The sequence below is a fragment of the Hibiscus syriacus genome, unplaced genomic scaffold (assembly GCF_006381635.1).
Source record: "Hibiscus syriacus cultivar Baekdansim isolate YM2019G1 unplaced genomic scaffold, ASM638163v2 tig00110300_pilon, whole genome shotgun sequence".
Lineage (NCBI taxonomy): Eukaryota > Viridiplantae > Streptophyta > Magnoliopsida > Malvales > Malvaceae > Hibiscus > Hibiscus syriacus.
Window position 1 is genome coordinate 381,879 of NW_024062669.1, and position 12,784 is coordinate 394,662.

Genomic DNA, 12,784 nt, shown 5'->3' on the forward strand with positions numbered 1-12,784 from the left:
TTTGTAATTATTTATTTTTAGGAGAAGGACCGTGTATTAGATCCTTTTATTAAGAATATTAAGTTAGTGATACCTAGCCGTGTCTTGCCGTATTTAGTAGAGGTTGGATTTGGTTACATAGGTAGATATCAGGGTCACTGTAAGATAGACCAGACCTTATTTCTGCCTTAGTAGAGCGGTGGAGGCCGGAGACCCACACATTCCATCTTCCGTGCGGAGAGTGCACGATCACGCTTGAGGATGTTTCTATGCACCTGGGGCTTCCGGTGGATGGAGATGTGATATCAGGGATAGCTTCCGGTTCTTGGACTACTTTGTGTCGGGATAATCTAGGACGTGTCCCGGAAAGTTTTATCGGATGTAGGATACCGTTAAATTGGTTAGATGCCAATTTTTGGGAGTTAAGCGCAGATGCCTCTGAGGATGAGGTTAAGATATATGCACGGGCATGCATATTGCAGTTGATAGGAGGGTTGCTGATGCCGGACAAATCGCGCAACCTAGTTCACTGCATGTGGTTGCGACATCTTAACGACTTTCGTCTCACCGGATCATTCAGTTAGGGCTCGGCAGTTTTGACTTTTTTGTACAGGGAGATGTGTGGAGCCACTGACTACAGGCGTAATGCTATCGGCAGATGTCTCCTATTGCTGCAGTCTTGGGCATGGTATCGATTACCCTTTTTATGTCCCGTTGTGAAGAACCTTTTCGTATTTTCACTACTTCTGAGGTAATTATAAAATTGATTTTGTATATTAATAATTTTATACAGCGTATAATAAATTTTTTTCCTTGAATATGTGGTCTACTGATAGGAAAAATCATCAGGAGTTACCTGATGATTTAGAAAAAATTAGGGTGCTAATCGATCAGAAGGTTGGCACACATGTATGCATTTTAATGTTTAAAAATCGATTTTAGATTATAGTTATATAATTAGATTATTATTTTGATAAAAATTATATATTATTTATTTTAGTTTGAATGGGTGCCATATTCTACTGATGATGTAAGGGCGGTGATCCCACCTGAGTTAAGGGGTCCATCAGATGTTTGGGCGGCGATGGTCCATCTGATCTGTTATGTGACCGTCGAGTGGCACTCCACTGATCGCGTGCTCCGACAGTTTGGTTGTTTTCAACCAATTCCAGAAGCACCTCGCAATATGGACGAGTTACATAGCTTAGATAGACGCGGCAAGACAGATACAGATTGGCTGGTGAGGCATCATGAGTGGGTCGTGTTGTGGGAGGATCGATATCGGTGCCTTCCCCGTAGAGAGCCCATTTTTGATGACCTCTTGATGTATGCTGACGGTTATTATGAGTGGTTCAACAGTAACGGGAAACCGTTTTTGCTTCCCGATGATGCACGAGGGCAGACCTTTTCGCGACGCCGACAGAGACGTGATCCGACACAACACCATCATCCCCCAACTCGTGGACGGAGAGTAGGTGCTTCCGGTTCATCCTCAGCTACACCAGCAGGACCTTCACAACAGTCACCGCAACCATTTATGATGCCACAACCCCATATGATGTCGCCATCGCCTTTCCATTATCAGATGTCGTCACCGCCGCCTTCACCTAGTTTTATGACCCCGCCACCGCCACTTTCACAGATGACCCCTCCTGGAGGCTATTATGGGTCTATGTTTGTAGATCCGACTTGGGGTTCATATGCTGGATATTTGGCGAGTTCAGCCTCATCACCCATGGCCGCAACACATACACCTCCTGTACAGTTTTCACACTCAGCGATGTCTGGGTTTTCTCAGTTTTCCCAGTTTTCGCAGGCCGGTGGGATAGTCAGTCATACACCTCCAAGGTCCTTATTCTATGGAGGTGCTTTATCGTAATCAGCTCCTCATCAACCTAATGTACCTGCTCATGACGACGAAGACGACGATGACGACGACGACGACGACGACGATGATGACAGCGAGGAGTCAGAACCAGTGATACGAAGAAATCCTCCTTGAGACCGACAGCCACCGCCCTGCGGAACACATTCGCGACGCAGACATCGATAGATTTTTTTTAATTATATTTGTATTTACTTTATTTTGTTTAATTGTAATTTTTTATTATTTCTCATTTAATACTTACTTTATTTTGTTAAATTTGTTGGACTTTTTTTTAATATATTTCAGTTAATTTTGTTTATTACCATTTAATATCAGTTATTGTAATTTGGTTATCATTTACCATTTAATTCTTATTGTAAGTTTGTTGTATTTAAATACCAAATTGTTATTAGTTTGATAAAATTTAATGATTGTGTTCATTTTTTTAATCTTCATCAGCGATTATCGAATGACATTAACTTGAAGTAAATGCAAATTAAAATACAAGAATTATTATTTGATAAACAAATACATCATTTCCTCATCAATTGTTACTTGATGACAACATAAGTGGACATGTTTTTCTAGTGTGTCCTGGGTTTCTACAATGGCAACATCTTCTGTCTTGTCTATATCTTTCTCGAATATCCATTTCGCAATGAATTCGATTGGATTTTGGACGACCACGCTCCCTCAATAAACTCGGATTTGGTACAATCGGAAGCCAATCTTTAACCTCATACGGGTCTTTGTCATTACCTATGGGGGGAATTTCAAATTCGTATACCTTAAAAACTTCAGATAATAGGTATACGGGATCTACAAAATGGTTATAGTCTTGACGTGTATGCGAGCAAGCTGTTATCACATGAGAGCATGGATACTTCAGAGCTTGAAAAAACCCGCAGTCGCACGTTCTGTCCCTTAGATTTACTCTTAACGACACAACTTCAATCCCTTGAAGAGGTCGCGTCAACTCTGTGACACGAAACATTTCATGCCTTCTAGAGAAGCTTGTTACAGACATTCCATTTGATGCAACAATTTTTTTCTGTAGATCTGCAACTAATCTAGGGTGATAGACATGACTGCCTTGCATCCAGGTTTGAGCTTGTCCCCCGAGCTTCGCAAAAAGCACCCCCAAACAAAAATATGTAATTTTTACCAAAACCACTACAGGTAAGTGACGTGCACCCTTTAAGGTTGAATTGATTGCCTCAGCCAAGTTGGTCGTCATGTGTCTATATCGATATCAACCATCATATGTATTCGTCCACATTTCTTTATCGATGAGGCTGATATAATCGTATCCTTCCTCTTTCTTCGCCCGTAAATCTTGAAGCATTGATTCAAACGTTCGAGGAAGTAGTTCGTAACCTGATCAAAAAATGTATAACTTACTAACTTGTTTTCTTTGCAAAATTAAAATGATCAAAAAATGTATAACTTACTAACTTGCTTTCACTTACCCATGCGCACAATTAATTGACGCTCATCATTCTTCTTGTACCTTCCATGATAGTTTGCAGCAATGTGTCGGAGATAATACCTATGTTGGACAAAATTTGGTTACTACATTGGACCCAAAGACTCCATTACTGCTTTGATTCCAGCTCCACGATCTGAAATGACACAAATGTTTTCCCTCGTGATAACATGTGCACGTAAATTTAGAAGGAAAAAAACCCAAGAATCTGTATCTTCTCCTTCGAGATAATACCTATGTTGGACAAAATTTGGTTACCACATTAGACCCAAAGACTCCATTACTGCTTTGATCCCAGCTCCACGATCTGAAATGACACAAATGTTTTCCCTCGTGATAACATGTGCACGTAAATTTAGAAGGAAAAAAACCCAAGAATCTGTATCTTCTCCTTCGACAAGAGAAAAAGCAACTGGAAGAATGTTGCAATCGCCATCTTGGAGAACTACCAATAAGAAAACTTGCTTGTATTTTCCATACAAGAAAGTCCCGTCGATCTGGACCACAGGCTTGCAGTATTTGACAGCATTAACGCATTGTGTGTAACTTCAAAAAACCCGGTAGAATTGGCTTCGATCGCGAAGAACTCGATCATTATGGTATGCATAGGAGGTTTCGAAGTCCACAATTATCCCAGGATTCAACGTCCGTACCAGCCTAAACCAACCTGGAAGTTCGTTGTAAGATGAATCTCATTCGCTATGAAGTTTGACAATGGCATTTGTTTTGCCAACCAAGCTTTTTTATAGGAGACAGTGTACCCATACTGCGATTGTATAGCTGAAATCAACACTGCAATAGCTCTATGAGAGCTTGCTTTTACCATGGGCATGATGGCTTGGCATATCACTTCAGAGTCCAAGTTGGGATGATCTTGGTTAACCTCTCCAGCACAACATGTGTGAGGACCGTTGTATACTGTTAGTTCCCATATGTTGTTTTTCCTCTTCCTTTTCGATACGCGAACCATCCAATTGCATCCGTTTTCACGTCGGGCACAGTAACATACATATTTTTCGGTCGTGGATCGGTTGACTATGGACTGAACAAAATTACGGATATTGTAATTTTTTATAGCCATCACCGCTTCTTCTTTGCTTGAGAACTCCATGCCTAAAGATAACTCACCATTATTTATTGATGAGTAATATCCATAGTCACCGAGATGAGGCATATCCGCACATTCTGGCCCGTACATTGCACCATAATCAGCTTCATACATGTGTGCAGGAGGGTCAGTTTATGCCATATTTCCTGTAACTTTATCATCATCGGAGTTGAATTGCGGTGATTCTGGGTGAATGAATAGTCCAATCTCAACACCATCCGTACCAGGCTCACGAAGCGGTTCTTCTGGTGGAGATGATGGTTCCTCCATGCTCTCCACATTTAGGTCGAAGAACCTACTACTTGCACGCCTTCCCCTTGAACTAGAAGGCATATCGACATTGAGATCGAAAAAGCTCACTGTCGAATGCCTCCCCTGGAGCTTGAAGCCATCGTGTCAAATGGAAACTGCACAGATGGTTGCGTCGATGGCATCTCCATATGGTCAAAGAAATTTGCAGATGAATGCCTTCCCCTTGAACTGGACACGGTGTTGCCATACGGATTGTTCGTGGACCCACATCGGTACATATCGTAAGGAGTTGCGGATGAATGTCTCCCCATTATGGCATTAAAATCATTACACATTATTTTAGTCGGGCTGTCAACTTGATCAACTTGTTCAGCCAGCCCATAGTGTGAGCTTAAAGATTGACCCCGAACAATACACACTTGAACAAAATATGCATATATCTCAATAGCGGCGCCTGAATAATTACTTTGAGCTTCAACCATCATTTGAACATCATCATTGTTCGAAAGTTCGAACGTTGTATAAGTTAATGGTAACAATGATGTTGGAAATATGTACTGCAATGGCGACATTCTTCTACTACTTTCAACATGAATCTTCCTCGAAATCTTCGTTATCAGCTTCTCAAGAGTTATGTTTCTCTTGAATGATATTTTAACACGTTCATTCGATACGAAAATAATGTCGGTTTCATCTTCTCGAATTTCACCATCATAATAAATAATAGCTAAAAGTCGCGCCATTCTTTGAGTTTAAAAGTGCGGCAATATTATATCTGCAAAAAAAATAACTGAAACAAACATGATTAAATAAATTATATATGAACGAAAATATAACACAATAAATTTTTTACATATCAACGTAAATAATTTAAATAATATAATTTTATATTATTACATACACCGCAAAACTATTTCGACGTATGCTCCCGCTTTTCAATTTTACAAACATAAAAATTAATTGAAAATAATTACTATAATATTTTTTCAAATAATGATAATAAACAATAAGTATAATTAAAAAATTATAACAAAATTACCTTATAACGAAAAAATGCATGAACTTCTAAATTAAATATGAGAAGATTGCTAGAATTATTACTCGTTGACGGAATTGTTGTATTAATTTATAAGTTGAGAGGAGAGATGCGAGGAGATGTGAGAAACTTAACCGGCGGAGGAGGGTATTTATAACCATATAAGGCGCGGTACCTGCACCGCGCTATATGTAATTATTCAGATAAAAGATATAACGCGGACTAGGGACCGCGTTAAATATAATTCACCCCTACGTGGCGTATAGCGCGCCCCCTGATCCGCGCTATACCCCTACGTGGTGTATAGCACGGATCAGGGGGCGCGCTATACACACGTGTAATCCATGTCAGCGTATAGTGCGGTGCAAGGGGCGCGCTATACCCCACGTGGCGCCAAATCAGCATATAGCTCGGTTCAGGGGGCGCTTTACTGCTACGGGTGTTAGATCGGGAAATATAATATGACTGGTGTCAGATCGGTAAATATACCAATCACTGGTGATTTTTCAGGAAATACACCCCATTTTTCAACCAAAATAAAATAAACAAAAAATAAAAAGTATTATTTTATTATGGGGTGAATTTAAAAAAATAGCTTAATTTTATCAATTTTAACATGATTTAACGCAACTTCTATTGTTCTTGTGCCATTAATTATTTCTTTCAATATATGTTCCTTCTTCCAGCATTTAACGCTACTTCTATTGTTCTTGTGCCTAAGATTTCTAATCCTTGTAAAGTTAAAGACTTCAAACCAATTTCCTGCTGCTCAGTTGTGTACAAGGCAATCTCTAAAATTCTGGTCAGTAGATTAACCAATGTTCTTCCTGATTTGGTTACTCTCAACCAAAATGCTTTCATTAAAGGTAAAAGTATCATTGATAATACTTTACTTTCTCAAGAATTGGTTAGAGGTTATGGTAGGAAGTCTATTTCCCCTAGATGCTCATTAAAAGTTGATCTTCACAAAGCCTTTGATACCCTTAATTGGGGCTTTATTTCTTCTGTTCTCAAAGCCATTGGACTGCCTCAAACCTTCATCACTTGGATAGAACTTTGTTTCTCTACTGCTTCGTACTCTGTCTCTTTTAATGAGACATTAGTTGGTTTCTTTAAAGGAGCTAAAAGAATTAGGCAAGGAGACCCTCTTTCTCCTTTATTATTCGTGCTTTCTATTAATGTTCTCTCCAAGCTCTTAAACTTAGCTGCCACTAGAGGAATCTTTGAGTATCACCCTAAATACAAAAAAATGGGACTCACTCATCTCTCATTTGCTGATGACATTCTTATTTTTTGCAAGGGGAACACTGAATATGTTATTGGTGTTAACAGTGTCCTTGATATGTTCTATATATGGTCTGAAGCTCAATGCATCTAAATGTGAGCTATTTGTTGCTGGCATGTCTGCTACGAATCTGGAAGAAATCAATCTGTCTACTGGTTTTAAAAATGGCAGTCTGCCTGTTAGATATTTGGGTTTCCTCTGGTCACTAGGAAATTTTCTGATAAGGACTTCTTTCCCCTCATTGATAAAATTAAAGCTAAACTTCATCAATGGTCTTCTAAATTCCTTAGCTATGCAGAGAGAATGAAACTTATTAAAACTGTTTTATCCAGCCTTTCCAATTTCTGGTGTAGACAAATTTTTCTGCCTCAGTCAACGATTAAAAAATCGAGCAATTATGCTCCAGGTTCTTCTGGAAATGAGCAGATCAAAAAGCTTTTGGAGCTCGTGTGAGCTGGGACAATATTTGTAACCTCAAATCAGAGGGAAGTCTTGGACTAAAAGATTTAAAGACTTGGAACAAAGCTTGTATGCTCCTTCTCATTAAAAAAATCTTTGCAGGTGAGGGTTCTCTTTGGGTAGCATGGATAAAATGCTATATTTTTAAGGACAAAGACTTTTGGAATGTTGACATCAGTTCATCACAAAGTTGGAGCTTAAGGAAACTCCTAAAATTAAGACATGAAGCTCATCCTGTACTGGACGCTGGAATTACGACAATTACAGCAGTTTGGGATGCTATTAGATTAAAGAAAGCTATTGTTCCCTGGCAGAAAATTGTATGGTTTCCTATGCACATTCCTAAGCATAGTTTAATCTCTTGGATGGCTTTTCTTGATAGGCTTCTTACAAGAGAAAGACTCAACCGTATAGGACTAATCACTGACTGCAAATGTATTTTCTATGATGATCATTTGGAAACAAGGGATCATATTTTTCTGCTCTGTCCTATGGCTACATCAATCTGGAAAAATGTTTTTTCCCTCTCGGGACTTCACTTCTACCCTTGTCCGTGGGACACTTTTTGTGCAAGGGCTTCCACTACTTGGAAAGGCAAATCAATGCTCACTCTAATATTGAAGCTATCTTTTAATGCCACAATCTACTTACTGTGGGAAGAAAGAAACAAGCGAATGTTCCAAGGTAGATCCAAGAATGCTCAAGAATTATTCCATGACATCAGAGATATAATTGGACTGCACTTAAGCAATAGGAAATTCAATAGCAATGATAATGTTAATATTACTCTTTCTAGGAATTGGAATATAGGGTGATCTTTGTTTTTGTGTTGTTGATCACTGCTACTTAGCTTTGATTCTTTTGTATCTTGTTGTTGTACATGTTGTTTTGGGGTAATAAAATTTTAATTATCTAAAAAAACATGATTTTATTTCCAAAATTTCAATTTACAATATATGTTGAATCTGTATGTGAGATTTATAAAGTATATGTTTCTAATATATTAAATAATTATGAAAATATTGCAGTTTTCTAAAGCAAGTAGAATAATAATAGCAAATAAAAAATGGCTCCAATTAATTGGAAGGACGGGAACATTTTCTGATTGTATTGTATGGCATGAATGAGCTTATAATATAAATATCTGATGAGATGAGATGAGATGAGATGAGATTGAGAAAACAATTCCAAAACTGGGGTTAAAAAAAATGAGTGGCGCGTTGAGCTGTGTGCCGGACGACTATTATACTGCCGTGTAACCAGACAAATAGCCCCCATGTCTTGGCAATGCCATGCATTCGCCAAAAGCTAATGGTTTCTCCATTCAATGCCGTCCTCAAACTGCAATGAATGGGTCAAAACAGAGATTGAACGTTTGTAAAAGCTTTCAGACTCGGAATATTATATACATACACTAATATGCATATCCGCCTGTATATGAAGATGTCAAGAATAGCACGAATTTAAAATTTTAATATAAAAATCCAAACTCAATTTTAATAACGAAAATCATTACAAATTATCGTTAAAGATACATATGTTAAATTGGTCGTTAACAACTTAATTTTTTGAATGATCAAAAGATGTTAGATAATTACATTTTTGATACTGGTGTGATACGTATATTTTAATTATATATTTAGTAGAAAATAAAGATGAAATTAAAATCAAATATCGAAAAGATTAAATTATTTTATATTAAAAGATTAAAACTCTATTGAATATTTAAATCTAAAGCTTGAAAGAGATAAATAGCAATAACCCCTCACAATTCCTTAAGAGATTCGTCCATAGTAAAAGAAAATAAAATAATAAAAAAGAAAAAATGCGATCAGCAACACATAACATCCATATCGCGAAAAAGTAATCCATGTCAAGTAAGAAAATAGGTCACATCATCCTGTTATATCCAAACAATTAAAATAAAAACAATTTGAAAATTCAGTGATCAATTGATTTTTTTTAAAAAAATTAGTGACCAAAGCAGGGAAAAGATTAAATTTGAATGACAGACAGCCTAGTTTACCCTATAATATATACACGCCAATATAACATGACGGTGCGACTTCAATTTGGTGACGGATGGATAAATTATTGTGGTTTCCGGATTCTGAATATGAAACACGTGTTATTGTCTCTGAAAAGGATAATATCAACTTCAGAGTTATATTATCTTTCATTTTTTTAATAAGGGAAAAAGAAGAAGAAGAAGAAGAAATGTCATGATCAAATTTAAATTTAATTTTATACATACAATAATATCCTACGTTTGGAAAAACATATATATATATATATTGAAAGTGTCCCCATATTTCAACTGGGATAACCTTTCTAACTGTGCATTGTCTACAAGGGTTACATTTGCAGATCCATGCTCCCATGGAAGAAGACACCCAACATGATCAGAGCTTGGGATGTTAAAGCCAAACATGTGCCGGAGCTCCTATACATGACAAAGATTCAGAGAACTTGTTTTCTCATCTCTCCTTGATTACTGACACTGCGCGTTTGCAACGATGGCTTCTTAATGATTTTAATTTAGTTGAATTTCTTTTTTTGAATAAAAAAATGTGTGGTCTGGATTAAGAAAATATTTATCATAAATTTTTTTATTTTAATTTTTTCCCTCGGAATTATGTGTACAAAAACAGCCAAGGACTCGAAAATAAAATCAAACGGTCAATGAATATGGATATTCAAAAGATAAATTAATTCTTATTTTAACACAATCTCAATGATACAAAAATGATCCACAGCTGCTTGAATCTAAATCTTTTAAGTGACACAATATTCCTTTTTATGATTATATTCTGAAAGAAGTTCAATTCATTCTCAACTGGAATAAAATAATAACAACCCTTTCATAAAATTTTGCACATAGAGATTCAACTAATCCAAAATTAAACACTCGGCAAATCAGAGCCCAATCCCTGAATTTCATTCTCGATCACGTCGTATCGTGGTTTGATGAAAAAAAGAGTGAATATACATTGGCAAGACAAACCATGACTGCACAATTGAAAACTCGAATAGACTGTTTCTCATTTTCAAATGTCAACAACAACAAATAAAGAAGGCTTGTGATTCCTTAATTTTCTAACCTTCATAATTCTTCCCACTTCTTATTATTGTTCCCTTTTTAATCTTCTTTACATTTACAGACTGTCGTAACCGGTTTTCGTCCGGGCACGAAATATTATACTTGGCGGGGAAATTGATGTGAATAAATAATTTTGAAAATAATTTGGGAGTCGCCATCGGCCTTTTGGATCAGGTAGGTCGAATACCTAAAAATTATTTTTTTTAAAAGAGTTTTAAGAAAACATTAATTAAAAAAAATAAATATGATCTGCGTTTATAACCAAAAATTCATTCTTTTTAATAATAAAAAGGGATTCGTGGTCGGTTACGTTTAGGGAAGGATTAGCACCCCTACAACGCCCAAAATTGGTACTTTTTAATTATAAATTGTCTCTATTATTAAAATTTTAAAAATTCAAAAAATATATTTAATTTATAATCCTATTATTTCGAAATTATATAAATAATATTTATTTATTTAAAAATATCAGAAAAGAACTTCTAGGTGCCTTAAGACAGCTCTTTCCTTTGATATTGATAAATATTAATTTAAATAATATTGTTTAATTTTAAAATACCAGAATAGGACATCCAGTTGTATTAAGACTGTCCTTTTCTTCGATATTAAAAAAATATTTAAAATTTAATTACTATTTATTATATATATTTATGAACACATAAAAAATATAAACAAATAAAATAAAAATACTACTAAAACAATATATTTTAAAAGCAGTAAAATAAATGAAAACATATAAAATAAATGACTAAATTACAGTAAAAATAAAATTAAAAATCTAATTCATAATTAATAAAAATTATAGGGATTAAACATGCTATTTTTTTATTTTATTTATTTAGTGACTAAAATAAAATTATCTAAAATTCGGATATTAGAATAAAATAAATTAAAAATATAAACTAGGGATTAAAATATTATTTATTAAAATTAAGGGATTAAATCTGTTATTTATCCTAAATATATTATTTTAATATAAAGGACTAAAATAAAAGAAATTAAAATTTAAGATCTGAATTAAAAGTATTATAAAATCGATTTAGTGACTAGAATGTAAAAATTACAAATTAGGAGGACGGCGGACGGGGTTTAACTATTGTATAATTACGCGCATAGTCCTTCCCGAAACGACGTCGTTCGGGAAGGTCTATAAAAGGTCCAAAACCGACTGGCCCGAAGGGCCAGCTTCATTTCTTCATTTTCCTTCTCTCTCTCTTCTATGAGAGAGAGAATTTTCTCTCGCTTCTCTCTAAAACAGAGAGAAGCCAGCCGGTCGGCAGCCGTCAGTCGGCGTTCGTCCGCCGTCAACCACCGCCGCCGGCCACCGTCTTCGGTGGCCGGAAATTTTTTTTTACATCGAAACGTAGATCGGACCGTCCTAATGACGGTTCCGATGATCTTTTCCTTTAAACGGCTCCCAATCGGAGCAAATCTAAAAAAAATACCTTCGGTTTTTCGAAGGTTTTGGTGAGATCCGGCGGTCGGCTTCCTCGGTAAGTTTCTCTCCTCCTTTTTCTTCTATTTTTTTGGTTGCTGGTTGTGGGATGTTGACTGAGATCGTTGGTAGTAGTTTTTTTTTATATTGTTTCTCTGTTTTTTTTTCGGCTCTGTCTCTCTCTTTTCTCTCTGTCTCTGTCTCTTTTATCTCTGTCTCTGTCTCTTTTGTCTCTGTCTCTGTCTCTGTCTCTGTCCCTTTTTTTTGCTCGCAGATGGGGTGATGGCTTTATAGCCATCACCGGTGTTCGTCTCAGACCGGTCCGAAAGGGGTTCTTCGGTGAGTCACCGGACTTCCAGTGGTGACTCACCATTTGGGAAAGACGTGTGCGGCTGGAGTGGCGGTGAGACTGAAGCAGCGCCGCGTGGTCTTCTGGAATCTACGGCGGCGCTGGGACGTGTCCCTAGGGTATTGATACCCTAGGGTTTCCTCTGGCAAACTGTGGACCGTTGGATCAAACCAGATCCAACGGCTGAAGCTTGAGCGGCGGCAGCTGGATGATACAAACCCTAAATTGGGTTTAGGGTTTACTGTAGAATTTTGGATCTGGGCCACTGTTTGTAATTGGGCTTCCATTTGGGCTTGTAATATTAAATAATATATTAATAATAATATAATTATAATTATAATTATAATAATAATTATAATAATAATAATATAAATAAAATAAAAAATGAAAAAAATGAATATCTTCAGCTGCCCCTCTTTGCTTATTCT

The 12,784-nt window shown here is 36.5% G+C and overlaps 1 protein-coding gene across 1 annotated transcript; it reads left to right on the plus strand.

The window, feature by feature from the left end:
* The first annotated feature begins 6,398 nt into the window (after positions 1–6,398).
* LOC120116661 lies at positions 6,399–8,287 on the plus strand. Its single transcript, XM_039137082.1, has 3 exons — positions 6,399–7,084; positions 7,223–7,419; positions 7,575–8,287. Exons 1-3 carry the CDS (start codon positions 6,399–6,401, stop codon positions 8,285–8,287), a joined length of 1,596 nt encoding a protein of 531 aa, XP_038993013.1.
* The last annotated feature ends 4,497 nt before the right edge of the window (positions 8,288–12,784 follow it).